Here is a 25,044-nt window from a genome sequence, read left to right on the forward strand (position 1 = left end):
TCAGGAAAACTGAAGGTGCATTGCATATAACCTGTACTGATATCCATAATTTTAAGCGGTCAAATGTCTATTTTTTCTACCACATCCAAAATTGTTTACATTTATTTCTGATGCAAATATTTACCACAGAGACCAATAATAACACTGACATATTTAAATCCTTATATTAAAATTATGAATTTGCGAAGGGAAGCAGAAAGGCAGACGGAAATAGACATGACAGAAATAGATACATTGCTGTTGGTCCTCAGTCCTGTTATCCTGTGATTTGTCCTGTGGCGTACTCTCCTCTGCCCAGTAATTGTCATAAATCCTCACATTGTCAATGTCAACACAAACGTCTACGTTTTGGTCCTCCTTCACACCTGTCTGAAATCTAGCTTTTTTGGTGAAGTATGGCTTGGCATAGATATTGTCGGACATGCTGCTTTCTCACTTCACTTAATTTAACTTAGGTGTACTCTCTTCTGTGACCAGTCCAACAGTATAATAGCATTTGTATCACCTAGCCCTACAGAGAAGTAATTAGAGGTCGCTTGGCCACATGGGTTTTATCAAAGTGAAGAAAATAGAGGAAATCACTGGGAATGACGTTGGATTATTTAATGCCTTAATTAATTAATCACAGTAAACTTGGAAAGGGTGACAATGCAATGAACTAAGCCACTATAACACCCCATCATTTAACTAACTAAAAGCATGTATATTCATACTTTTATTTATTGTTTGTCCAACTACTCACATTTGTGGTAGTGGATTTCTAAAGTCCGTATCTAATACTAACTCTAATACACCCTCTACACTGATAAGGTTGTTGTCTTTTTCCTGTCTTTACACATACCATACTACAACAGAAACTTACGTGGTCAAACATTTTTAGATTACACATAGATTAGATGAGAATGCTCAACTTCCTTAAAGTGTAGGATTTATCTATCTATCTATCTATCTATCTATCTATCTATCTATCTATCTATCTATCTATCTATCTATCTATCTATCTATCTATCTATCTATCTATCCATTCATTCATTCTTAGTTTTTTAGGTTTTAAGGTTTAAGATTTCAGAGATTTTGCAATGTTGAAACCAAATGGGAAAAACCATCATGCAGCTGCAAGGCCAAACTGGTAAAAGTGGTCACCTAAAATAAATCATCACACCATACCAACAGTAAGCAGAGAATCACATGCTTAAATATGTTGCCATCTGTGTTACTATGTTTGTTACTTTGTCTGAGTACAGTTCAGAAACATAATTTATCACTTCAGAAGCACACTCTCAAGACATTGGGAAATTGTGGACCAAACTCTACAGTCAGTACAGCTGAACATCATGGATCAACTGACGGATATCTATGTTAATGAGGAGGAACCAATTGGTTATCCTGGCAAAAGGAACAGTTTGGTAAAAAGTTCAGAAAGTATTTATGAAAATGTGTTGATCCACAGTCTGAAGCCAAAAGAAACTGCTGCACTCTCAGGTAATGAACACATGCAAATTTGTCCTGTATACAAACACTATAATGTTGACTGCAGGTTCATGTGAATGTGTGGACCATAGACTATATAGCGAGAGGTGTGGACATTTGAATACAAACAGAGGAAAGATTATTGTCTACAACACAGACTAAAATTAGGAACAGTTCTGTGGAGGGCAGGTTTGCTGTCATTGATGGTTTTAGCATTGTACTAATAAACTCCAGGATTACAACATAACTGTGGTGGAGAATAACTAGGTACATTTACTTAGGTACAGTACGTACAAATTCAAGGTACTTCCATTTGCAGTAATGCTACTTTAAACATCAATTTGGAGGAGAATATTGCACTACTTACTTACTGTGACTGCATTTGTCTGACACATTTATTTAAGTTTAGTTTACTTTACTTTACTTTACAATGAAAAACATGTATCTCCAGATTAGGTGATTTTAAATGTTTTTGATAAACTTGAAGGATAAATTCTTGTTTCTTTGTATGTTGAGAAAATTCTCATACTCTTAAGTTAATTAAATTTAAAATGCATCTTGGAGCAGTTGGAAAAAACATTTTCACAAAGCTGAAAACAGGGCTGTTTTTCTGACACCTTTAAAAGTTTTTAGAAATACATCATTCCCACATAACTACACTACAAACATATGATCTTGTAGAATATGATGCCATGCTGTACATTAAAAAGGAGTTAAATTAGCACAACCATGAACATCCAAAGCAGTAAAATGCAGCAAAAAACACACTAATGTGCCAGTATGTTGATCCAAGAGACCATCTTGGGGTGATGGGAGCACCAGCTGCGACGTAAATTTGGGACAGGGATTTGGCGACAGAGGGTGTCTACAGAACCTTGCCATGATGACACACACACATACACACACACACCATTTTATTCCACAATGAGTACTTTAACTTTTCAAATTTTAAGTACATGTTGCTGATAATAATTTCACTTAAGTAAGGTTTTGAATGCATTACTTTTGCCTCTACTCCTTACATTTTAAAAATAGCCTTGTTACTCCCATTTTAGATTGGCTTGTGTTAATTCCGGCTTGTCATCGTTCAAAAAAACACAAATTTAAAACCAAAAACCTATCCAGATAAATTGCGCCATCCAGATGAAAAGTATAAACATATAACATTCCAACCCCCTATTGGTTTGAACGAGATCCATTGCACCTGCACATGACACAAACCACATCACATTCCAGTAAGGAAACAGCAGACGTATGTAGCCCAGGACAAAGATGTCCATGGAAGAGACTTAAGAGAACTCGAGTAAAATGTCCCAACCAAGCGAGGAGGTTGGTAGCCAGGAAGATCGGAAGATCCAAAATGGTTGGTTGCAAAATAACTCCTTTCAAATACGCTGCAAGCTCCGCGCTCCCAAGTAGCCTACCACAAGTTAATTATTTCCAAAACTTGCCATCTAACTTGAAAAAGCACATTGATATTATTTTTTTTCCAATACATTACTTTTACTTTTATACTTTAAGTAGTTTTGAAACCAGTACATTTACACTTTTACTTGAGTAATGAATGTGAATACTTTTGACACCTCTGCCTACCGTAACTAAAAGATTGGAATCCTTCTTCTACCATTGCACCTGAACAAAAAGAAACAAAAATGATCACTGCAGAGCACAAATAGAGACATTTTAAATTACAAATCCACTTTGAAATTCTGACATTCTCACATCCATCACAGGTGGAACTGATAACATTAACGTGTCTCAGTCGAGCTATTCTAGTGAGCCAGTATGTATACAATAAACCTAAGTGAAACAGATCCTTTTCACAGCAGTCATTTTGACATGTAATAGCAGGTCAAAACAGATGAATATGTTAAAATGAATGTTGGTCCCTTAATATATAATATGTCACAGCCATTCCAGTGAGCAGGCCTGCACGCTAGCTCGTACCAGGGCCTAGTCATTGGGTAGTTGTTCATAAAGTATGGGACTCAAAAAGAGATATTCGAATAGTATCACTCTACTGTGGCTAAAACGTGAACACAAATATGGGAATAAAGGTGGATTTATTTGATTTCACATTGAGGAACAAACAAAAAATACTCCTACCTTCTGGCATAGTCGGCGATACTGTGGGTGCTCTGGGGCTTGAGCACCCACGGAAGATACTGAGATCCCACGTGTGCCAGACGGCCAGTAGGCTGCATTCATTTACATTCAAATTAAACATTGCAGTTGGTGCCAAGTGGAGTGTCTGTCATAGTGTGATTGGTTTTGTCGCTGTCAGTCCCCTGCTCCATTGATTTACAATTCCGTTCAAAGCTGATCGCGGTATGTATCAGTTTAACTTCTCATCTCCAATGCTATTTGTAATTGTGAGAAGTGGCGCTGTCCTGAGTTGGAAGAAATCCTACTTTACGGCTTTGTCAAGTTACAGTAACAGGCATGTGTGTTCATGTCGGCCGCTGTCCATTTCCCAAGGTTCTGAAATGCAAACATTTTTTGACTACTTTTTTTTTTTTAAAGGCCGTGCGCCAGTGAGCACCCACAGAGGAAAACTCAGATCAGCGCATATGCCTTCAGGTGCTGAAGTGGTAAATAAGAGTTCCCGCGGAGCTGCTGCAGTGGGTCTGTTGTGTCTTCTCCTACTGACTGGACTCATAACTGTGGTTTGCCTATGTGAGTACTTTGTTAGCATGCTGATTTAACACTAAGCAGGTAATGCTGGTTCACAGTGTTTTCTTTATTTGCTTATGGTTTATGTGTCAAACACAGTTACCAAAGGCAGATCTGAGTGGAAAATGGAGATGGTCCTGTTACAGACCAATTACAACAACCTGACTCAGGAACTCAACCAGCTCCATGAAGTTGTTGAAAACATGACCAAAAAGATAAATCAACTTCAAATAAAGCTTCAAGGTAATTGTTAATACTATTTGTTTATTCTGGCTGGCCTAACTTAACATGGTACTCAAAAGACACTAGAGTAAAAGCAGCACACTCAACACATTAAAAACAGAGGAAACAATAAAACCAACACATACAACAAGCATGTTAAAAGCACTTAAAACAATGAAACCTGTAGGCTAACTATCAGTGGAGAAATGTAAGACTGTTTTATGTGGAAGGCTAATCTGAAGAGGTGGGTTTTGTTGACTGTTTTGAATGTGTCCAGGTCAGTACAGTCACAGACGTCCATGGAGTTCCAGCGGGAGGTGGGAAATATGAAAGCTCTGTCCCCAGGTACGGTGCTTGGTCCTCTATATTTAGTTGTTCTTCTTCATGAAAAAAACAACTTTACCGGCAACAGTTCAGTCAGTGATACAATTAAGCATTTTGATTTTGCCTCTGACTAGTCTTCTTCTCGCTTGTGTGTGTGTGTGTGTGTGTGTGTGTGTGTGTGTGTGTGTGTGAGATGTAAGAGAGAGAAAAACTAAATAAATGCCATGTCGAAGCACAGAAGTAGTAAAAGCCTGCAACTTTTCTTTTACAGTTATGTCGATGTCTTTTTACAAAAGGGGTTAATCCTGAAAGTTACCTATATTCACTACGGACCGTAAGATGTGTAGCTTCTGATTTAGATTTTTAATAAAGATTAATTAATAATTATATATCAAATAAAACAATATACTGTTTCTGAGGGAGATTTTGATGTTGGGTTGAAATTAAATTTACTGTAAATGAAATGCTTCTTGATGTGTGAAAGGTTTATTTTTTTGTTTTAGGGTTTCAGCTAATGGATCCCTTCAGAGCCAAATGGACATCGGTTATATTATTGTATCTTTCTATTTAGTTATTAAGTTAGTAATAGACATGCTAGTTTAAAGAAGGACAGCACTTCAGGTAAATCAGAAGGGGGTTGAAAGATCATACAAGCAGGATTTCAAAATATGGTGTACACCTATCCATTTAAAGCCTATTTTCTTTTTTAAATTATTTGGTGGTGTTTGTTGATTGTCGTTTTGTTCTAGACTAAGAGTCTTCAACATTTTTCAAGCCGAGGATCCTTGGCTCGCGATCCCTTAACTGAAAGCAAGATGGAGCAGGGACCCCCTACCACATATATTGTCTAAAATTAAGACATATTAACCTGGGCCTACAATAACATGTAGCCACCCTACACCTAAAGATACATATACATATATATACATACTTTTTCTTTGCATAGAATTAGTGCTGTCAGTTAAACGCGTTATCAATGCTGTTAACGCCATCAATAAATCAGTCCAACTGGACCAATTTGGGGATTTTTAAGTTCCTCTGACCGCAGTTCCTGTAACTCTTTCAGCTCCTACTTCAGGGCAGGGTCTTTTCGCTGTTCCTTTTTTAAGCATAGGAACCTAGGTGAACGAGAGTCGGGTTTCCGGTACAGACAGACCAACAATGGGACAGTTTTATAGGAGAATTCTGGTCAATTTCCAGACGTAGCTGTGTTGTTTCAAAATTTGAAGTGCTGTCAGTAGCAATACAATCAATAACAATTGGTGCTGCCAACACCGTGTTCTCCTCCTGCCAGAGTTTCCCAACAGGCTTAAACAAGGCAGGTTTAACACATGTTTTTAGCCTCCAAACATGTTCAAAAAGTCATTACAAGTCCCCAGCCATGTGCAGTGATTCCTTCCAAGGGAACATAGCAAATCTGACTGCAGATATGACAAAAGGCATAAATATTGTGTTAATCCATACCACAGTGGAGCTGGGAGAGCAGAGCAGCGGCTGCAGCAATTTAAAAGAGCCCACTGTTGCTTAGTTACCTATGCGCATGCGCGAAAGCTCTTGAACTCTTGAACTCTTGAACTGCAGCTCAGTACAGTAGTGAAATGACATTCCACATGAGAAGAGCCCATAAAGATTAGAAGAGATATTCCTGCAACACGTGTGGGAAAAAATTTAAATAATAACAATAATAACAATACTTTTTATTTGCAATGCACTTTACATTTAAGAAAAAACCTCAAAGTGCTACAGGTAAGATCATAAAATCAGAAATCAGTATTTAAAGCTCACACAACAATCCACGCAGGTGAGAAGCCATTTACCTGTAAAACTTGGAGAAGCACACTCTGGTGATAATGCCGTACCTTTACAAGACCTGCGGGGAAAGATGCATTGATGCGTCTCCTTTGGCAAAGCATATAAGCTTGCATCCAAAACTTGAAAGAACACCAGAAGATCAGTTTACACAGAAGAAAACCTCGCCCTGAAGCTCCTTTTTTCTCTTCATATAACTGCAGTACACATATTTCTGTTGGCAACAGTATTTATTTGAAACAATCATAATCTCCCAAATTCCTTTTTGTTTGCAAATATTTTTGTATGTATTTTGTAATTGCATCATTTTGTCATAACTTTTGTTGTTTTGGGTTTTAGTAATGACACACAAACAAACAATTGTAAATTATGTATTACTTGGTTCTGTTAGTGAATCAGCCTAAATAAATAATAAAATAATCAATGCCCAAAAGGAAGTGGGCAACGAAGTGCTGTGTTCTGATGTATGTTTCATGACAATAAAGCTTTGTAACGTGATAAATTAACAAAAACAGATTGGTGTCTAAAGCTATAAGCACATTCTTTACATCAAGCTGAAGGTGGCTGGACTAACATCAATGATAAAAGTTGTCATAGTGCTTTTCAGAGTGTTGAGTTATAACCAAGGTTATTATAGCTTGGAATTTTCAATTAGTTTTTTAAGTTAATTTTAGTTGACTCCACCATTTTATTTTAGTTAGTTTTCAGAGTGTGTTTGCTAGTTTTAGTTTAGTTTCTCCGAAAGGTTACATTTTTGTTAGGGCCTACAGTAGCATGTAGCTACCTATTGATGCAAAATACAGTTTTGGAGAATAGCCATGTTTATTCTTTGTGCTACTTTAGTGTCTGATATGCATGAGCAATTACTCATGTCAGGTCTTTTTTTTTACCTGGAAATACAGTTTCAGTTTTTTTCTTGAAGCTTTTAGGTTTAATTTAGTTTGTTGTATTAAAAATATTTTATTTTAGTTTACTATAATAAAAGAAGGGTTTTAATGTTGCACCACAATGGCAAAGGTTAATGTTTAATTTGATAGTTCTCCTTTACTATATTTCACAGGCAAATATTGTGCTTTTTAGGCCACTACATTTACTTTACGGTAACTTTGCTGATTAAGATTTTAATAAACAAAAACAATAGATAGTGAGCTCATTAAGTATTGTATACACTTTTTAAAATATCCAACAGCATGAAAACTCTTATCAAACGTGAGACATTTTGGACAGATATGACAATGCTTTTGCCACTGTCGGCGCTCGGGCCCTAATAAATTGAGTAATGATAAACTTTTTGTTATGTGAAACTGTGTCTATATGCAACACATTGATGACACTTTCACTCACAATTAGGAATCACCAAATAAACTGTGTAAGATATCTTAACAGTCACATGGAAAAGGAAAATGGTACTGAACAACTTGGTACCAACACTGCAACTGAGAAAGCATGGGTCAGACTAAATCTGACTAAAAACAGAAAACACATAATTAATCATTAAATATTTTTTTTTACTGCAGATTTGAAAATAGGAAAACTACAAACCAATAAATGCTTCCATGAAAATGCCTCCAGTGAAAACAACAAAAAAGTGATCAAAATTAACTACAGCATATAAATGCAGCTCAGATTGACATTTTACAGATAGACTCCAAAATACATACAATCAGTGAAAGTGTAATTAAACTCATTTTCTTTTTATAAAACATATTTCACTTCATTTTTTATTTTTACATATCACAGCTCACTCTCGATAACTGTGTGTTCGTAAAGTATCGTAAGTATGCAACAGGGATCCATGTTACAGTTTTGTTTATAAATATCAGATGAAGCTTAGTTCATGTGTAGGAAATGGTGTTATTAAGGTTTTCCTGTTTATGGGCTGTTTATACATCTGTTTCATCTGTAGAAGTAGGCTTCAGAACTCTAAATGAATTTGTCGAAAGAAATAGACCGATAAATGTTGGGTATGTGATGTTCTCGTGGTGATGACTCATGCTTCGAGCCATTATTTCACTTCTTTTCACACTGCGTTAGCTTCATATCTAACTCTGAACATTAGTTTTGAGAACTTCCTCTTCTTCTTTCTTCAAAGTAATGGTTTAAGAGATAAAACAACTAACGAAAAGAGTTTTGGCAACAGCTTCATAACTGATAACCCATTCTGAAAATAAATGTTCAGTTTGGTCAAAGGCATAAAGATGAACAAGAAAAATTAGATAAAAATGAGGAAGAATGAAAATATGTTAGAGAAAAGAAGAAGTTAGAGACATTGTGTTATGTGAAACTGTGTCTATACGTCCCACTCTCCATCCCCGTTGTCGCTCTCCAGTCAGAAGGTAAAATATGGCGAGATTTGTCCATGGAGAGCAATCTGAGTTCACTGTGGACTATGTAAATCAACCTGATGCACCAGCAAGAAGTTCTGGCCAGGACAGGCGAGTGACTGCTGCTGTGCCTGGTGAGACAGAAAACCTTAACCTAACATTGTATTAACATTTAATCATAAAAGCATGGGTACAAATTTTAATTTTTTAAATGTATATTACAGAAATTACCAAAAAATGTTATATTGTGCACATGTAAAAACATTATTGATCTGCTTTCATGTAAAGTCAGTTTATTCAGTCATTTCACACTGAAAACCATTTATGTTCAATGTTCTTGTTTTACTTTCTTTAATTGACATGGTTTACTTTGAGTGTCAAGTATATGCTACATGATGGTTTATGGAAAGCTGGTCTACACACGTCCTCAAATTTACTAAACCCAGATCTCAGCTCAGTGGCCCACTACAGTCCTCCCAAAAGGCCAACAGGCCAAAATTATCCTGTGAACCTGCTTCTTGAAACTGTCCTAGCCACTTGTATGTGTGTATAATTTCTGCACACAGGAAGAAAACTGTGTGGACTGGTTGCTGTGAGCTTTGGACTCCTGTGTGTCCTACAAGCTGCTCTCAACATTTCCCCACGCCTCTGTGAGTCATTTTAAACTGTTTCTCTACTTTTACTCTTTCCCTAGACTTTTCTTTTCAAACTAGCTTTTAACATAAGAGGTACATATGCAATGTACATTCTTTTCATTCTTCCTGTGCATATTTTTTTGAGTAGGTTTTGTTGTATTTTTATTTCATTTATTATTTCTTGTAGATTCTGTATTTCCAGATGCACAAGTTTGGGGTAGTTTGGAATCAGGAACGATCACATAATCATAATAACACTAAAAATCCAAGTTATTACTTTTAGATTAAACAATGAAGAGGACAGGACTATCCAGTTAGTTCATGCTTCATTGCCCATGTGACAACTTTCAGCCTGCAAACTTGCTTGAAGTCAAGTTCCAGTATGCATTAAATAACACATACTGTACCGATTTGCTCCTCTGGTTTGTTCCACAATCTCCTCCTGCCCATGTGTCAAAGTGTCCTTGAGCAAGATGCTGAACCCCAAATTGCTAGAAGTGCATGTGTGCAAAATTGTTGGTTTAATGTAATTCTTGACACATGAGTTATTAGTGAAGTGTTTCTGCTCTTTCAGACACTTCTGACAGTAAAACAGAAGCTAGAGAGGTCTGTTGCACAAACCAGACTTCTGAGCAGAAGAGAGAACTGCTTAACTTTGGTAAGTATGAGGATGAAACTCATCATACCAGTAATGAGAGCTTGCATCCAAAGGGACATCCAGTGCAATATTGGGCAAAACTGGGTATTGCATAAGTAAATCACATGAAAACACATGTGTCTTGTCAATGCCAAACAGACTAACATGATGTTCCACTGTTGAAAATAAGACTATACAGTTATACTGCGGTTTAGTTTTGGGGCAGACACTGTTCAATTTTATTAAACTTGTATTGCGTACACCCAGATTATTGACTCAACATACTGGACGGTTTGCATTCACTTGATTTAGTACAGTTGAATGCAAACCATGCATTCTATTGTACTAAATCAATTTATAGTCACTTCTTAAAATTGGTGAATTTATTATATCACATAATTTCCTAAATAATAAGGTTCTCTTTGTTGTTATTCATAACAGATCACTATTTCCAACAAGGATGGGTGTATTTCCGTCCCAGTTTCTATTACATTTCTTCCGAGAAGAAATCGTGGCAGGACAGTAGAGCTGACTGTCAGCAGAGAAGTGCAGACCTGGTGATTATCAACAGTAAAGAAGAGCAGGTGTGTTTATTAACGTGTGATGGAGAATGACTTAGAGGTCAATAGAAACAAAAGCAATCCCTAATCAATAGAAATCAATCTGATTTTCTCTCTAAACAAGGATTTCACAAGAAAATTCCACAAGATCACATGGATTGGACTAACTGACAGAGAAACCAAAGGGACGTGGAAATGGGTGGATGGCACTCTGCTGACCAAAAGGTTTACAAATTCTTATTTATTTACATTACATGAATCCTTCTGTTAGATGAATAAATAAATATATAATGACTCACTGGAAACATTTTAGTTGTTCAATCTGTCCGTCAGATGCTTCTTTGGTTGTGTTCTTAAAAGATTATTTGGTTTTTGGTTTCAGCTACTGGAATCATGGGGAGCCAAACGATTTTGAAGGCAAAAATGAAGACTGTGTAGAAATAAGGTTCCATGACTTGGAGAACAGTTGGAATGATATACCATGTGGAGATCAAAACTTCTGGATCTGTGAAAAAAGGATCGCTTTATAAGTCACCATATAAAACCATGAAACTGTGTCTAAATGTAACACATTGATGACACTTTCACTCACAATTGCGCATCACCAAATAAACTGTGTAAGATATCTTAACAGTCACACAGAAAAGGAAACTGGTACTGAGCAACTTGGTACCATCACTGCAACTGAGAAGCATGTGTCAGACTAAATCTGACTAAAGACCAAAAAGACAGAAATTCGCATACATTTTGTAGATCAGATTTCAAAATAGGAAAACTACAGACCAATAAAGGCTCCCATGAAAATGCCTCCAATGCAAAAACAACAAAAAGTGATCAAAATTAACTGTAGTTAACAAATGCAGCTCAGATTGACATTTTACAGATGGACTCCAAAAAACACACAATCAGTGAAAGTGTAATTAAACACGTTTTTTTTTAAATATATAGAACACAATTCACCTTATTTTTAATTCCCACTTTATCACAGCTCACTCTAAAAAACTGTGTGTTTGTAAATTTTATAATATATGCGACAGGTGTGCATGTTACATTTTTGTTTATAAATATCAGATGAAGATTAGTTAATTAGTAGGAAATGGTGTTATTTTGTCCTGTATGTACATCTGGTACGTCTGTAGAAGTAGGCCTGAGTATATGTCAGCTTAGATGAAATCACCCTATATGCACAACTGTTAAACTGTTGTTTTTTGCTCCTGTACTCAAAATGAACTTGTCGAGAGAAATAGACCGATAAATGTTGGGTATGTGATGTTCTCGTGGTGATGACTCATGCTTCGAGACATTATTTCACTTCTTTTCGCACTGCGTTAGCTTCATATCTAACTCTGAACATTTTGAGAACTTACTCTTCTTCTTTCTTCAAAGAAATGGTGATATCATCTGAAAATAAATGTTCAGTTCGGTCAAAGACTTAAAGATGAAGAAGATAAATCAGATGAAAATGAGGAAGAACAAAAATATGTTGTTTTGTTAGCACAGAGAAAAGCAGAACTAACTGAGAACAAACTTTTCTTCTTTCTTCTTGTCTTGGTTATAATATATGACCACGGCAGAAAACAGATAGAAAGAAGTAAAAGCAATGGTTCAGTAGATAAAACAACTGACCAAAAGAGTTTTGGCAATATAGCTTCATAATTAATTGATAACCCATCATCTGAAAATAAAATTCGAAAAAAAAAACATTTTACTTTGTTAGTGCACACTTCTGTTTTGTATCAGAAAACCGGTGCCAGTTTTGTCAGCAATGTTGGAAATTCTGATTAATCGGGTGCGAGGAACTGACAGAGATCAACAAGACCACGAGGCATAAACGGAGTTTGACATTCGAGTCGGGGGGGGGCAAAAAAACTCACTGTAGCAGCTGAGACCTTTCCTACCACTTGGGGAACACTGCACAAGCGCATATGGACAAAACAAACATGTTAAATAAACATATATGTTTATTTTTAAAGCAGATTTATGAAATACAATCGCGACCATAGACCGTTAATATTAATTAATATCAATAATATACAGTCTATGATCGCGACACTTGGACACTCTTGGAACGCACTAGACAGACGGTGGTCGGCATGTCCCGACACTTGAACTAAAATGTAACAGTGCACGATCAGTGTTCTTCGCCAGCAGAGGGCGGTACACACTTATCAATGTGGAACTTCCGGAAACAAAGAACGAGCGTAACGTCCAATCAAACAAGACTTCAATTTTAAATGAGAGACGATAGTTCCTTCTCCCTGAAACGCCTGAAACCCACAACAAACACCAAAACTGACCCAACTGTTCAGGCCGGGGCTCTGGGTTATACGAGACTCTATTAGTCAGAGGATTTTGAGCTCCAACGGCCTTTCGCTGACAGCTGTTTCATGGGAACCCAGGAGGGAGAGAGAGGTAAGTTAAGGCAGCCGAGACTCTGCTCCGGTCCGGAGAAAGCTAACGACACGTAACGCTGACTAACAGCTAACGTTAGCTAACAGGTTATTGTAGCTTTCCTGTCGTCACTGAGCCTCTCATTACATGTTTATGCATTTGCTCCAGGGATACATTTTAATTTTATGATTAGCAAGAGTTAACAGTTTAACATTCTTTGATAATGTTTCTGTTAACGTTAGCAAACAGACTGAAGTAGCAACGTTAGCTAGCTAACTAACGTTACTTTTGGGTAACTCAACCGGTAAAGTTTAACGCTACGTAAAACACGTCAGAGATGATTTAAAGGTGGCAGGTAACCTAAGACGATAGTCGTTGCTTGCTGTTTTGTCATTCCAAGTCCATGGCCGTCAGTATCATTTTTCAAAAGCGTAATGTAACTTTAACGTGATGCCATCCAAATCAGTAGTTAGCTTCACTCCGCCAGTCTTTACGTGTACGTTAGCTAGCTAGCTAAGCTAACTAATATAGTGTAACGTTAGTAAGTTAGGTTAGGTGTGTATGAGACAAGGAGACAACTCCCCGCTCTCAAACTTACGTTTGCCGCGGATGGGCACCATTGATTGAATTAACATTATCACCCCTAGAGGAGGTAACTTTACTGAATCTCATTTGTGAACAAATGACAGTGGCAATTTTATTTATAAAGCACCTTTTTAATTGCACGTAAACGAAACGTGCTTTACTATGAAAGACACCATATCAAATATAAGCATAAACACGAGAACCAAGCATAAATGTAATTGACCGAAAGCCTAAGAGAAGTCTTGAGTTTGTTGTGATGGACTTCAGGTCATTAGGCAGCTTGTTCCAGGGAGCAGGACCACAGTTAGTAAAGGCACCCTCACCGGACATGGATCTAATTCATGGTATAGCTATAAAATCTTTGTCTCATGACCTGAGTGAACGAGTCGGAGATGTACAGAGGAGCAGAACCATTAAGCGCTTTATAGACTATTAGCAAGATTTTGAAGGAGATTCTGCATGTAACCAGTGAATGTCAATATAATGAGCTCTCTAGAAGTAAAATCGTCCTTCATACATGGTTTACTGATGTCTCATTTATCAAGTGTTCTGTTCACTCTTTCAATGATCAGTTGTTGCTTAATGACTTTTACTATTGGAATTGAACACGACATTTTACCTTTTTTTTTTCGAACAGATTGGGTAGATGTGGCAAATGATCTTCTCAGTAAGTGTCCTATAAACCTAAGGCTGAGTAAACTGACGGACTGTGATGCAAATGTTTTCATTGCTTTGTATGAAAACATCTTGGGGGAGAAAGTTCCAGGTGAGAGCAAGCTACAAATCTACCAAATGTCAACACAATTGGTTAATCTTGCAGTGGAATTTATATTTTTTTCACTCCGTTATTATACACACACACACACACACACAAACACACACACACACACAGAGGCCCAGTAGACTTGCCTTAACAGGACTTATACAGATGCATTATGTATGGAGAGATATCAAAGTGAGAGGACTGTGTCACAGGATGAAGCTCTGAAAAGTTGGGGGTTTGGTGCCTTGCTCCCGGGCACCTCTCCATCTACCAGTCTACACTCCGTACTTGGACCGTGCAGGGACTTTAACTGGCCACGTCACAGACCATTATTTTTTTAAGTAATAATGCTAAATATTCTCAGTTTCCGGCTTCTTAGTTGAGATAATTTGCTGTATTTCTTTGTCTAATGCAATAATAAACTGAATATCTAAGAAGTGTTAGGTAAATGTAAATGTGCTGTATTTATATAGCGCTTTTCCAGTCTTAACAACTGCTCAAAGCGCTTTTACATCTACAGGAAACATTCACACACATTCATACACTGTGGCCGGGGCTGCCGTACAAGGTGCCACCTGCTCATCAGATAAACATTCACACTCCGATGCGCAGCACCGGGGGCAACTCGGGGTTCAGTGTCTTGCCCAAGGACACTTCGACAATGACTGCAGGGTCGAACCACCAACCTTCCGATTGGCAGGCAACCGCTCTACCACTGAGCCACAGCCGAAACGGCCAAAACAAGCAGTTTCATTTTTTGTTGCCTGACAATTAATTGATTCATATAGAAAATTATCAGCAGAGTGATTATTGATTAAAAGAAGCATTATCTGTAGCCCTTACTTGTTTTTTTAAAAAGGACTGCAGCTAATGATTATTTTCATTGTCAATTAATCTGTTGATAAGTTTCTCGATTAATCAATTAGTTGTGTGTAACTTGGTCTAAGAAAATTCAGAAAATTGTGAAAACATGTTGATCAGTGCCCAAAATAACGTCCTAAAGTGTCTTGTTTTGTCCACAACTCAAAGATATTCATGATAGAGGGAGAAGAAACTTGAAAATATTCACAATTAAACTGGAATCTGATTAATCCATTATCAAAATAGTTGGCGATTAATTTAATAGTTCACAACTAATCAAGTAATCTTTGCAGCTCTAAATTTTAATTCTATTGCCAAAAACACAGAAGGTTAATGAGCTGTGAGTTATAGGTTCAGAGCATGATCTTCTGAGTGTGCTTAGCATGTCAGGAATGCTTCCTAAGACCTTTTAAAATGCCATCATGAGACTGTTAATGTTGCTGAGCTCTTTCCTCATTGCTAAGTATACAAAAGACCTAAAATGAAAACCCAAAGTGTTCAAGGAAGTGTGTGAATGCATGTTGCTGTAAGTTTGGCATTGTTGTGTGTATTTCACTGTATCTGTGGTCTCATATAAATGCATAGGTGTTTTACATTGGTGTGTATGTATTTGTTTAGATTACATTGCAGCGCCATGCAGTCAAGAGGATGACACCCATAACGTTCAGTCTGTGATTGATTCACTCTCCCTGGATTACCTTCAGATCAGTCTCTCACACATTACAGGTATAATAAACCTTTTCACTCTTCACAACAATATTGATTAAGTCATGTGCATGTAAAAGAGAAGAGCAATTATTATCAACTGTTACATGCATCATTTTAACTTGGATCAACTTAAGATTTACTACCAAATCACATTGTTTTGGACTGCCTGGCCCAACTCCTGAAGGCATATGCAGAAACACAAGGACTATAACAATCCCCTTTTTTCTTTAGCAATAACAGAAATGAGTACTGAGTATAATGCTGAGACTGGCTGTGTGTTTGCAGGGGAAAATGTTGTCAGAGGGGACGAAGAATCTATCAAGAACCTCTTGGAAATCTTCGATGGCCTCCTAGAATATCTAAAGGAGGAGATAAGCGAGGAGTCACAGAATGGTGGTAGGCAGAATAATTCAGTCAAGCTGACAGATAATATGCATATCTATTTGTTAACAACACTGTTAAACACACACAATGGCTTTATTTTATGTCACAAATTGGTACTTTTATAATTTTTAATTACATTTAAGGCTTCATAATGGATCAAAAAATTCCACAATGATTTTTGAGGATGAAGATAAGGATTCTGCTTGAGTAATTAAAAAAACACTGACATGCTAATATTAATTACAAAATATTACCAACACAGTTTATTTTACAGATGTTATGGAAAAAACACATCAGAACTAGTATAAATCATCTAAATATATTTAATATTTGCCATTAAAATGTCTAAAAAATCTTATCCTTTAATGACTTTGCAGAGCAGTGGCCAGAGGGCCATATTTGTGGCAGCCTTTAGCAACTGGTATTCTTAGTTAGTCAAAAACAGCTACTTCTCCTTTTTACTGACTTAGACACAAGTCTCTGTTTAGGTGAGATTACCTGTTTGTCCTTCAGCTTCAAACAGGACATAATGTGTCCCATACCCAGTTTAAGCAGGTGCATTATTTTTAGGGAACAGTAAGCACTCTTTGTTTGGCAGAGCTGAGCATGCCTTTGTGCAAGTATGCCGTCCCTCAGACCGCTGCCAAGCAGCAATTAGTAGTTAATGACTGTGTCTGCACTTACGAAGGATGTGAGTTTCTAAAAGCTGTGGTGACAGTGGGTACAGTGCAGTGTCTATCTTCAGTCTTTAACAATGACAAGTTGTGCTTCTTTTTTATTTTACGTTAGTGCTCAGAACTACAAGGTGGCCTCAGTTGTTGGTCTGTCTTTTTTGGAATGAGTCTTTTGGGTCTGTCTCAATCTTTTTCTACAGTGAATTGCCACTGCAGTGTATTGCCATTCTGTCAGTCAACTAGTGTTTGTTCCTCTTTAAGATTCCATGGAGGTCATTACATGTTGTAATCACAAGTATTGCTTTCTCTTTTGTCATGTGTTTTTTCAGAGGAACTGAATGACAGTCTCAATGAGGATGTGCCTGCTGAAACCAAGGAGCCAACAAGCTGCAATGCCACAGAGCACAAGGAGACTAAACTGGAGGGAGCCTCTTTGTCTTCCAGTGGACAGTAAGAACTTCTAAATGCACTGCTCATATTCCCCAAACACTAAGAAACACATATTGCACACACGATGAATAATAAATTATGAAGGTTTGTTTTATGTTTTAATCATGGTGTTATATTTACCCAGTGGGCTATATATATTTATACCAACTACAGTTTTACTGTGTTTATCAGACTCAAACTTAGGGCATTACACCTACACACACACACACACACATTGCTGTTTTATCAAGAAAAGGCAATGCATGGTAGAATAATCTCCACAGCCAGTAAAAAAAAAAAAAAAAAAGCATCAGCATAGCATGTTTGGTTTGACATCTCCCATAAACAAAATATTGCTGACAGTCATGTTTTGTTCCACATGTTTGCGATCATGTCATTTAGCTTCAGAGCAGATCCGGGCTTTACATCCTATTGACACAACAGCCAGTTAGACTAACCATCTAGCAGTAGTGTACATATTAAAAGGTTAGTGTGTCGTTGTCACACATATGTCATTATACGTGCAGTGTAATCACTGTCACTGCCCATTGTGAGGAGAGTGCAGATTTGAGTTGTGCATGCGTCACTTTGCGACAAGTAGCAAACAAGATGCTAACAAGAGACTTCTGTAATGTCAATACAGTAAAAATGGACCTACTTAGCGAAGTTCATTCACTGCTGGCTACAAGTTAGCATCAAAGACAACAAAGGCTGTCAGTGGAATGGCGTTTTGAGCTAACGTTGCAATCAAACAATCATAGATAGCTAAACCGTTTGAAATGATTTCTATCTTCTGTTGTTTGTAATGAGAAAAGTTTATTATTTTATGGATTTCCCAATTTTCAGAATGACAGTTATGTAAACTGATTAAATCTGAGCATGCGCAACTCACATATGCACTCGACCAGAGCTGGTCTGACTCGACTCTCATCGGGTATGACGTGTTATGCCGTAAACTATTTACATCTGAGCCTGCGCAACTTAAATCTGCACTCTCCTCACATTGGGCAGTGACACATACCGCAGCTGAACGAGAAGAAACTGATCTGCAGATCATACATGGCACGAGCACTATGCCACCAAAACTCCACGAAGTGAAGCAGGCCTAAAATAACAATTAAAATTTTGCTTTTACTGGCTTTAGACCAGGTTTTTGTTGGTCAATGGCGCTATCACTTATTTAGAGCAATATCCTAAGTAAACATCTGTCATTTTAATATATAGTACTTGTGTGAATGTTTGGTAAATAATATCATGTCTCATCGTTCAGGTCCACTGTCCATTCCAGTAAACATTCCCTCCATACCTGGAATGCTGAGGAGGTGGGATCAGCTAGTGAGCTCATTGGGCTGGGAGTCTTGGCAAGCACATTTACAGCCAAACAAAACGGTAAGACACACAAACAAAGCCCAGCTTTACCCCACTTACTGTGTTTGGGCAAAATGCCTTGTTGTCTTTAGGCATATAAATCAATGTATTTTTTCCCAGAATATTAACATAGTAAAAGATTTCTCAAAAATGTTTGTGCATTTCAGCTTTAAACAGTTTTAAGCATTTGAGTGAACATAAGTTGGTTAATGCATTGATTAAAGTTGATGATTTAGTTGTTGTTTACAGTAGTTACCTGACCAGGCGTGTGGTTGTTGCTGCAAACCATAAAGATATTCTGAGACAATTTAGTATCAATTATCAGTGTGTGGCAGGCGGGGCATAACCTTGTCTACATATCCAAAAGAATTACAGTCATATGTCTGCTCTGTCACATCATGTTGCTTGCAGGTATCATTTATATTTGTATTCCTTTATTATTAAATTACATTTTTTAAAGGTTAGTTTTTGGCATTTTAACCAATGTTAGACAAGGCATTTTAACATGCAAAAAAACTATTTTGATGTCTTTAATGCTATGTACTCACTGACTTTAATTCCACAGTGTGAAACAGTTGAGGTTTGATGAATTCAGAACCCAACCGGCATTGTTGCAGTTATGTGGAATGTTCTGTAACCATTCGGCTACCAAGGCGCTCCATCATTAAGGATTTTAACTTGTAACTGAGATAACTTTCAATAAATCTCATGATTAATCTGCAAGAACTCGGTTTCTCCCAAAACCTCAGATGCAGTCCCCACCTCTGATCCTTTAGATGCACAGATCGCTCCACTGTCTGAACCGCTGCCCTCAGCCATCGCTTTGCAGCCGCCCAGTCAGAGCAACACCCTCCACAGACCCGACACAGACCCACACTCAACAGCTGTCGGCTTTAGCCAAGGGCACGCAGGGGAGGAAGCTGCTCCTGTAACTACAGAGGTAGCCGTATAATTCAATATCATGAAGTTAAATTGTTTTACGGTCAATTTACCACTTATTTGCATGCAATGTAATGAAATGTAAACTTTATCTTCCCAAAGTTTTAATGTCAATGAGATATTACCGCAATGCAAGACTAGTCTTTCTGTCATGCACAAAAACTTTCACATACTCACACTTCCTATTTTAGTGAGTCCACGACAATATGGGAAGGATAAGTGTATGCTGACTCATTACAAATGGCTGCATGTATTTTACTAGTTAGACTTCCTTCCTGACTGAATACTGTACTAACAATCAATTGCCGAACCTCCTGAAGGACAATCTCAAGTGAAAGTCATTTGAATTTCTGCTGTCCATTAGCTTGGAAGAGACCCATTTCTATAAATGGGCTTATTTTATAGGTAAACTCCTGTACTGGCCTACAACCATGCCCAACCACACCCTCACTGTGTGTGTGACTCAGCCTCAGCTTTTTTTTTTTTTTAAAGATTGTTTTATGTACCTAAACCAAACCCTGATTTGAACCAAATATGTCAACAGTTTAGCAATCGTCTTCGTTAGTAATTTAGTCAGGTGAACTTTAGTCAACTTAATGCCAGTTGACACAGCACACTAAACCACAAATAATTTGCTGAACATTTGTTGTTTTATTGAAATGAGTCTTGCTGATGCTTTTATGTAAATCCAAACTGGATTATCAGAGTGAAGTGATATTCACTGTCCTGTTAGTTGACATCGTAACTATGTATTAGTTAGGGAATTATATTTCTTTGATACTAAAAACAAATAATAATTCTATTAGTTATTGCAATTATAGTCTATCTAGCCACAGCCTTTGAGGAACAGTGTGATGATTTAAGAAATTCAGAGCTTCTGTACTGAATCTGGCTTTTTGAGTACTGGTGGTGCTGAGGAGTTTAGTCTTGACTAAATTCTTTTTACAGGTTACTGATCGTTAAAAGCCTATTGGTAGAATCAAAGAAAAGTTAACAACCTAATTATTCAAGATATATTGAGATTACTCAAGATATGTTCAGATAAAAAAAAAAGAAGCTTTTTTATCAAAGAAATTCCTACGTGTGTTAGGTGAAAGAAAATGTGTCATAGGGAAAACTGTCCTTTTCCAACAGACATATTTATCACTTTTTGAGAAATTTAACTGAAACCAGGAAGTGCCATCTGACTGACTGCCACCTCAGCACACTTAATAGCAGGTTATGACATGTTGGCTGCTTGCACACACACAGTTTAAATTATGGCCCTTCTATAACCGAGTACACGACTACAGCCACCAAGCTCAAATCAAAGATTTGCTACTTCTTCCTTTTGAGTGAGTTACTTTATCCATCACCATCAACAGTGTCAATATGTTCTAAAAATATTGTGTCTGGTAATGAAATGTTTCTCTCATTGACAATTTTAGAAAATGGACATGTCTGAGCTGCAGGTTATGTTCAGTACTAAACTGTGTCCCTCTGTAGTAAAATGTTAATGATCTCTGCTTGGCTTCACAGTAATTTTTTCTTGCTCTTTCCCCCTCTAACTTTCTCACCATACTTCTTGCACAGTCCTCTAAACCGGAAGCTGAAGTAGTTGTTACCAATGGACTACAGTCTCCTCTTTTCCAGTCTCCTGGTGAGTAAAACAAATGTACCTTCATTCTTTAGATCATGTTGAGTGGTTGAACTGATGGATTTCTTTACATCTGTATCACAGATCCCTGCCACAAGATCGCACTGTTTATCTGCTTTCACTCTTGTGACGGCCAACAAGTGAAAATCCCCCATCAGAGTAAAGAGTAACTAGTTCTCAATGTTGTGTTTTGCTCATGTTCCAGCTGTGAGTGAGAAGTCTATGTCCAGTCGGCAAAGAGGAATGACAGAAGTGGAGGGGGAGACACTAGAGGTAAGGGAGCAACAGGCCTTCACTTGTACCAATTTTATAGCAACGTCAAACCCATTCAAACACGTATATTGTTTTAGTTTTGAGTCATCTCCAGCAACTCTTGTAAACAACCGCGTCTGTCTGTCTGTCTGTCTGTCTGTCTGTCTGTCTGTCTGTCTCACACTGGTTGGTCTGTTAAAAAGGGTGGAAATAAGATGATAAATTGACATACAGTATACACTAGTCTAATCTATCCATTCCATTGTGATGGAATTTCTAAATAAAATTCAGAAAAACATTTGATATATTCCAAAATATAATCACATTTTCTTTTTTCATTGGCTCATTTACAGTCTTTCTAAATCAACTTATCAGTCATAATTTAATGGAATATGAAATATGTTAGAGGTTCATTATCATATTGTTCTAGCGGCCCTGCTAATGTAACCGCCAGATCATGTTCAAGCCTATCTTGTGCCAAAGCCATGAATGTATCCATTTTATTACGGGGGATGAATGGATAGATTTTAATACATACATTTTTTTAAAAAAAATTTTATTTTAGGTTTTGTGGTACTTTATGTGAACCAACTTAACTTTGTTCTCTTTGTGTTTGTCAGCCAACTAAAGGCGGTCCCAGGAGGGTTTTGTTCCGCACCAAGCCAGATGTGCTCTTCCTCACCCTGCAGGATGAGATGTCGGTCACAACCCCTTCTCCACCAGACACTGAGGAAGAAGATGCGAGTTATAAACTAAGACAACTGAAAAGAAGGATAGATCACAGAAATAGGACAGGCCTTAGGTAAGACAGTAGAAAGCTGCAGAATAAGGAATAGAATGCCCTTGATGAAATCATCATGTCATGCAGGGACAATGTGGTATTACTTAATGTTCTGACTGTCTATTTCTGCTGTATGGTGTCTTTGTGATCGTCTTACCAGTAGCAGGTTGCAGGAGGAAAGCTTGGCCGAGCCTCTGTCGTATCGCAGACAGAGGAACAAGCAAACAGAAGAGGAGCTGCATCACATATCTGAGAACCTCTGCCATCGGCTTGAGGAACTCGATCAGGTGTGTGTATGTGTTTTGTATAAGGTCCCAACATATTCATGAGTGTTTTGTATCCAAGCAAAAGTGATTTTAAACCTTTCTACATGTGTGTGTCTGTTTTTTTTGTGGCTGGGTTTGAGTATGTTTACCTGCTCTGTTTTCTAATTTTAAGTCGATGTAGTTAAGGTCAACTCAATGAAGTTTTTTTAAAAACTTTATTTCACCTGGATACATAAATAAACTCAGGGAATCCTGGCTACATACTCTTTAATAATTGTTAATTCAAAATGATTTTATAACCGTTAGAAGATTTAGTGTGTGCACTTACGACATTTGTCTATTATACCGTTTATGCTCGCAACAATGAGTGATGTTGAATTTCCGTAGATGCTCAAACGAGTTCTAGGTGAAAGTGGAGAGTCCAGTGAAGTCAGAGAAGAGGACAAGCAGTCCCACCACAGTGACAGCATCATGGAGTGTCGCAGGACTCCCAGACAACACACGGGTAAATACAAATTATGGCTAAGTAAACCCACAGTTACGACATTCATTATCTTTGAAGACCCGTTGATAATAATAAAAAAAATGCAAAATGTATTAGTTCCAGGAACGTCTGACGCTGAATCCACCAACAGGACACGCTCCTTATCCCCCTCCCCTCCAAGGGACCATCGCTCCGTGCAGGGACAGTTGGAAGATGCCATGGCAGAGGCAATGAGTCTGGATGATGGGAGACAATCTAACCTGGCAGCTTCTGATCATTCATGGCGAGGAGAACTACACCACAGACCATCTCACAGAAAACATACCAAGGTATTACCATAGTTTTTTTTTTTTTTTTTAGTGTTTTCCCTTTAAATGCACTGTTTAAAATATACTGACAATGTCCAAGCTAGCTGTAATTTGCATTATGCTCAATATATGTAAATGTTACATTGAAGCTGGACCGAAAGGATTTTTAGCAGTAATTTAGGGACAATCAAGACTAAGATGAGTAGTTATGTGTCGGTCTGAAACTGCCTGTAAATGTAAATGAAGTTCAAAAACATGCAAAACCTTCACTGTCAAAAACATCTTTGATTTAAAGCTGAAGTAATTGATTTCTGTATGTTAAAGTCAGCCAATGTCCTGTGTGCTAGCTAATTAATTTTAACTTAATTTGTTTCTCAGTTTTATTTCACCTGGATTTAACATGGGTTGTACATTTTAAACAAGTAAAAATAAGTCAAGACATTGTGTATTTGCTTGCTTGCTTGTCAGCTATTTCTCTTTCATCACTCAAATTACAATGTCAGTTAAAAATATTTGTTCAGATTAATTTAATTTGCTGCTGCTTTGGTTTTATTCATCATTGTGTCCGCATGTCATGTACCTATGAAGTAATAAACAAGTCTCTCTCTTTCAGTATTTGGAGAAAAAGGCCTATGAGAAGGAGCTAAGAAGATATGAAGACAAAGAGCAAGCAGATCTAGACATTGCCCGCCTTAAAGCTCAGAAAGCTGTAAGTCCGTAGTACGAATACAATAAGGACTCTATGAAAACTTTTTCTACATCACATCCCTGTTTCTTATTAAAGCAGAAATTTGTCTCGACAAATAAGCCTTAATCTTGGAGGAAGATGGGGAAATTGGAAAATATTGTGAATTACTAAGTGCCTTTGGCTTGTGTGTGTGTGTGTGTGTAGGAGCGACAGTACAGAGAGGCCATACTAAGGGATGTTTCCGAAGTCCCCAGACTGTCCCTAGCTAGAACGAAGGCCCCGCATAGGTCACAACGTAACTCCCAAACCACACCAGGACGGAGAAGACAGGTGGCCCCCAGGAAAGCTCCATCAAGTAGGTTAAGAGTTGTATATTTACCACATGGATCTTTGTTATTTTTTCTAGATAATATAATTATTAGTATTCAAAAGGCTTTTTTTCACAACACAATGGCACCTTACCACATCAGTGCAGAATTTTTCACTACAGACTAGCAAACAAAACTATGCTTATCCCCTCTTTTACTACTTTACTCTAATTGAGTTCCTTGTTAGCAAGTTCAACGTTATTACTTTGGACTGAAGCTTCAACTCAACATAAACCTTTACAGAATTGTTTGTCATCAACAAGCATTTCCAACTGCATAATGATCCACCTTAAGGCACATCTTAAACTGGGCTCATGCCCAATCTCAGACTCAAAAGACAGATTTTACATTGGGCTCTTCAGATGCCTAATGGGTCATGTGACTGAGACCAAGGATTCAGAAAAACTTGTATTATTAAGCTGTGAGGACTGAGCCTTGGCATTTACAGACACCTTGTTCGGACAGTTCTTCATCAGCTGCAGAATAGCCTCCTCATCCACAATGT

At 37.5% G+C, this 25,044-nt stretch overlaps 4 protein-coding genes and 1 long non-coding RNA gene across 11 annotated transcripts in view; 3 read left to right on the forward strand and 2 right to left on the reverse strand.

The window, feature by feature from the left end:
* The first annotated feature begins 1,185 nt into the window (after positions 1 to 1,185).
* On the forward strand, positions 1,186 to 6,760 carry LOC116700165 (uncharacterized). 2 transcript variants are annotated; one of them, XR_004334587.1, is made up of 4 exons: positions 1,186 to 1,482; positions 4,051 to 4,146; positions 4,243 to 4,392; positions 5,201 to 6,760. It is a non-coding gene; the product is annotated as an uncharacterized LOC116700165 (long non-coding RNA). The 2 variants fall into 2 exon arrangements; XR_004334581.1 differs by having other exon boundaries at positions 4,243 to 4,386.
* Positions 6,761 to 8,592: 1,832 nt separating this feature from the next.
* LOC116700110 (CD209 antigen-like protein E) lies at positions 8,593 to 11,902 on the forward strand. Of its 2 annotated transcripts, none has more exons than XM_032532997.1 (6): positions 8,593 to 8,956; positions 9,389 to 9,472; positions 10,032 to 10,115; positions 10,536 to 10,678; positions 10,779 to 10,879; positions 11,031 to 11,902. In XM_032532997.1, the coding sequence occupies exons 1-6, from the start codon at positions 8,842 to 8,844 to the stop codon at positions 11,182 to 11,184; spliced, it is 681 nt and encodes a 226-aa protein (XP_032388888.1). In that variant the 5' UTR covers positions 8,593 to 8,841; the 3' UTR covers positions 11,185 to 11,902. The 2 variants fall into 2 exon arrangements, with proteins under 2 accessions (XP_032388888.1, XP_032388896.1); XM_032533005.1 differs by having other exon boundaries at positions 11,037 to 11,902.
* A 915-nt stretch (positions 11,903 to 12,817) lies between these two features.
* Positions 12,818 to 25,044, forward strand: part of LOC116700004 (centrosomal protein of 95 kDa) — a 16,325-nt gene continuing 4,098 nt past the window's right edge. Inside the window, exons 1-15 of one of the 3 annotated variants that reach the window (XM_032532807.1) lie at positions 12,818 to 13,066; positions 14,268 to 14,396; positions 15,873 to 15,980; positions 16,248 to 16,358; positions 17,350 to 17,470; positions 18,720 to 18,838; positions 19,567 to 19,757; positions 21,329 to 21,395; positions 21,598 to 21,665; positions 22,265 to 22,446; positions 22,586 to 22,712; positions 23,079 to 23,196; positions 23,293 to 23,504; positions 24,097 to 24,192; positions 24,376 to 24,526. In XM_032532807.1, the coding sequence (XP_032388698.1) occupies positions 13,042 to 13,066; positions 14,268 to 14,396; positions 15,873 to 15,980; positions 16,248 to 16,358; positions 17,350 to 17,470; positions 18,720 to 18,838; positions 19,567 to 19,757; positions 21,329 to 21,395; positions 21,598 to 21,665; positions 22,265 to 22,446; positions 22,586 to 22,712; positions 23,079 to 23,196; positions 23,293 to 23,504; positions 24,097 to 24,192; positions 24,376 to 24,526 (1,825 nt within the window). In that variant the 5' untranslated portion in view covers positions 12,818 to 13,041. The remainder of the gene's footprint in view (positions 13,067 to 14,267; positions 14,397 to 15,872; positions 15,981 to 16,247; positions 16,359 to 17,349; positions 17,471 to 18,719; positions 18,839 to 19,566; positions 19,758 to 21,328; positions 21,396 to 21,597; positions 21,666 to 22,264; positions 22,447 to 22,585; positions 22,713 to 23,078; positions 23,197 to 23,292; positions 23,505 to 24,096; positions 24,193 to 24,375; positions 24,527 to 25,044) is intronic. The other 2 variants (XM_032532816.1, XM_032532826.1) reach the window with 2 other exon arrangements.
* The window catches only part of LOC116700084 (uncharacterized), a 30,455-nt gene continuing 26,665 nt past the window's right edge, over positions 21,255 to 25,044 (reverse strand). The window contains exon 9 of the mRNA XM_032532942.1: positions 21,255 to 21,266. The gene's annotated coding sequence lies outside the window, so the exon portion shown is untranslated. The remainder of the gene's footprint in view (positions 21,267 to 25,044) is intronic.
* Positions 23,023 to 25,044, reverse strand: part of LOC116700119 (THAP domain-containing protein 4) — an 18,399-nt gene continuing 16,377 nt past the window's right edge. For all 3 annotated transcript variants that reach the window (XM_032533037.1, XM_032533028.1, XM_032533053.1), the window contains one exon: positions 23,023 to 25,042. In XM_032533037.1, the coding sequence (XP_032388928.1) occupies positions 24,914 to 25,042 (129 nt within the window). In that variant the 3' untranslated portion in view covers positions 23,023 to 24,913. The remainder of the gene's footprint in view (positions 25,043 to 25,044) is intronic.

The sequence above is a fragment of the Etheostoma spectabile genome, chromosome 2, assembly GCF_008692095.1.
Source record: "Etheostoma spectabile isolate EspeVRDwgs_2016 chromosome 2, UIUC_Espe_1.0, whole genome shotgun sequence".
NCBI classification, from domain to species: domain Eukaryota; kingdom Metazoa; phylum Chordata; class Actinopteri; order Perciformes; family Percidae; genus Etheostoma; species Etheostoma spectabile.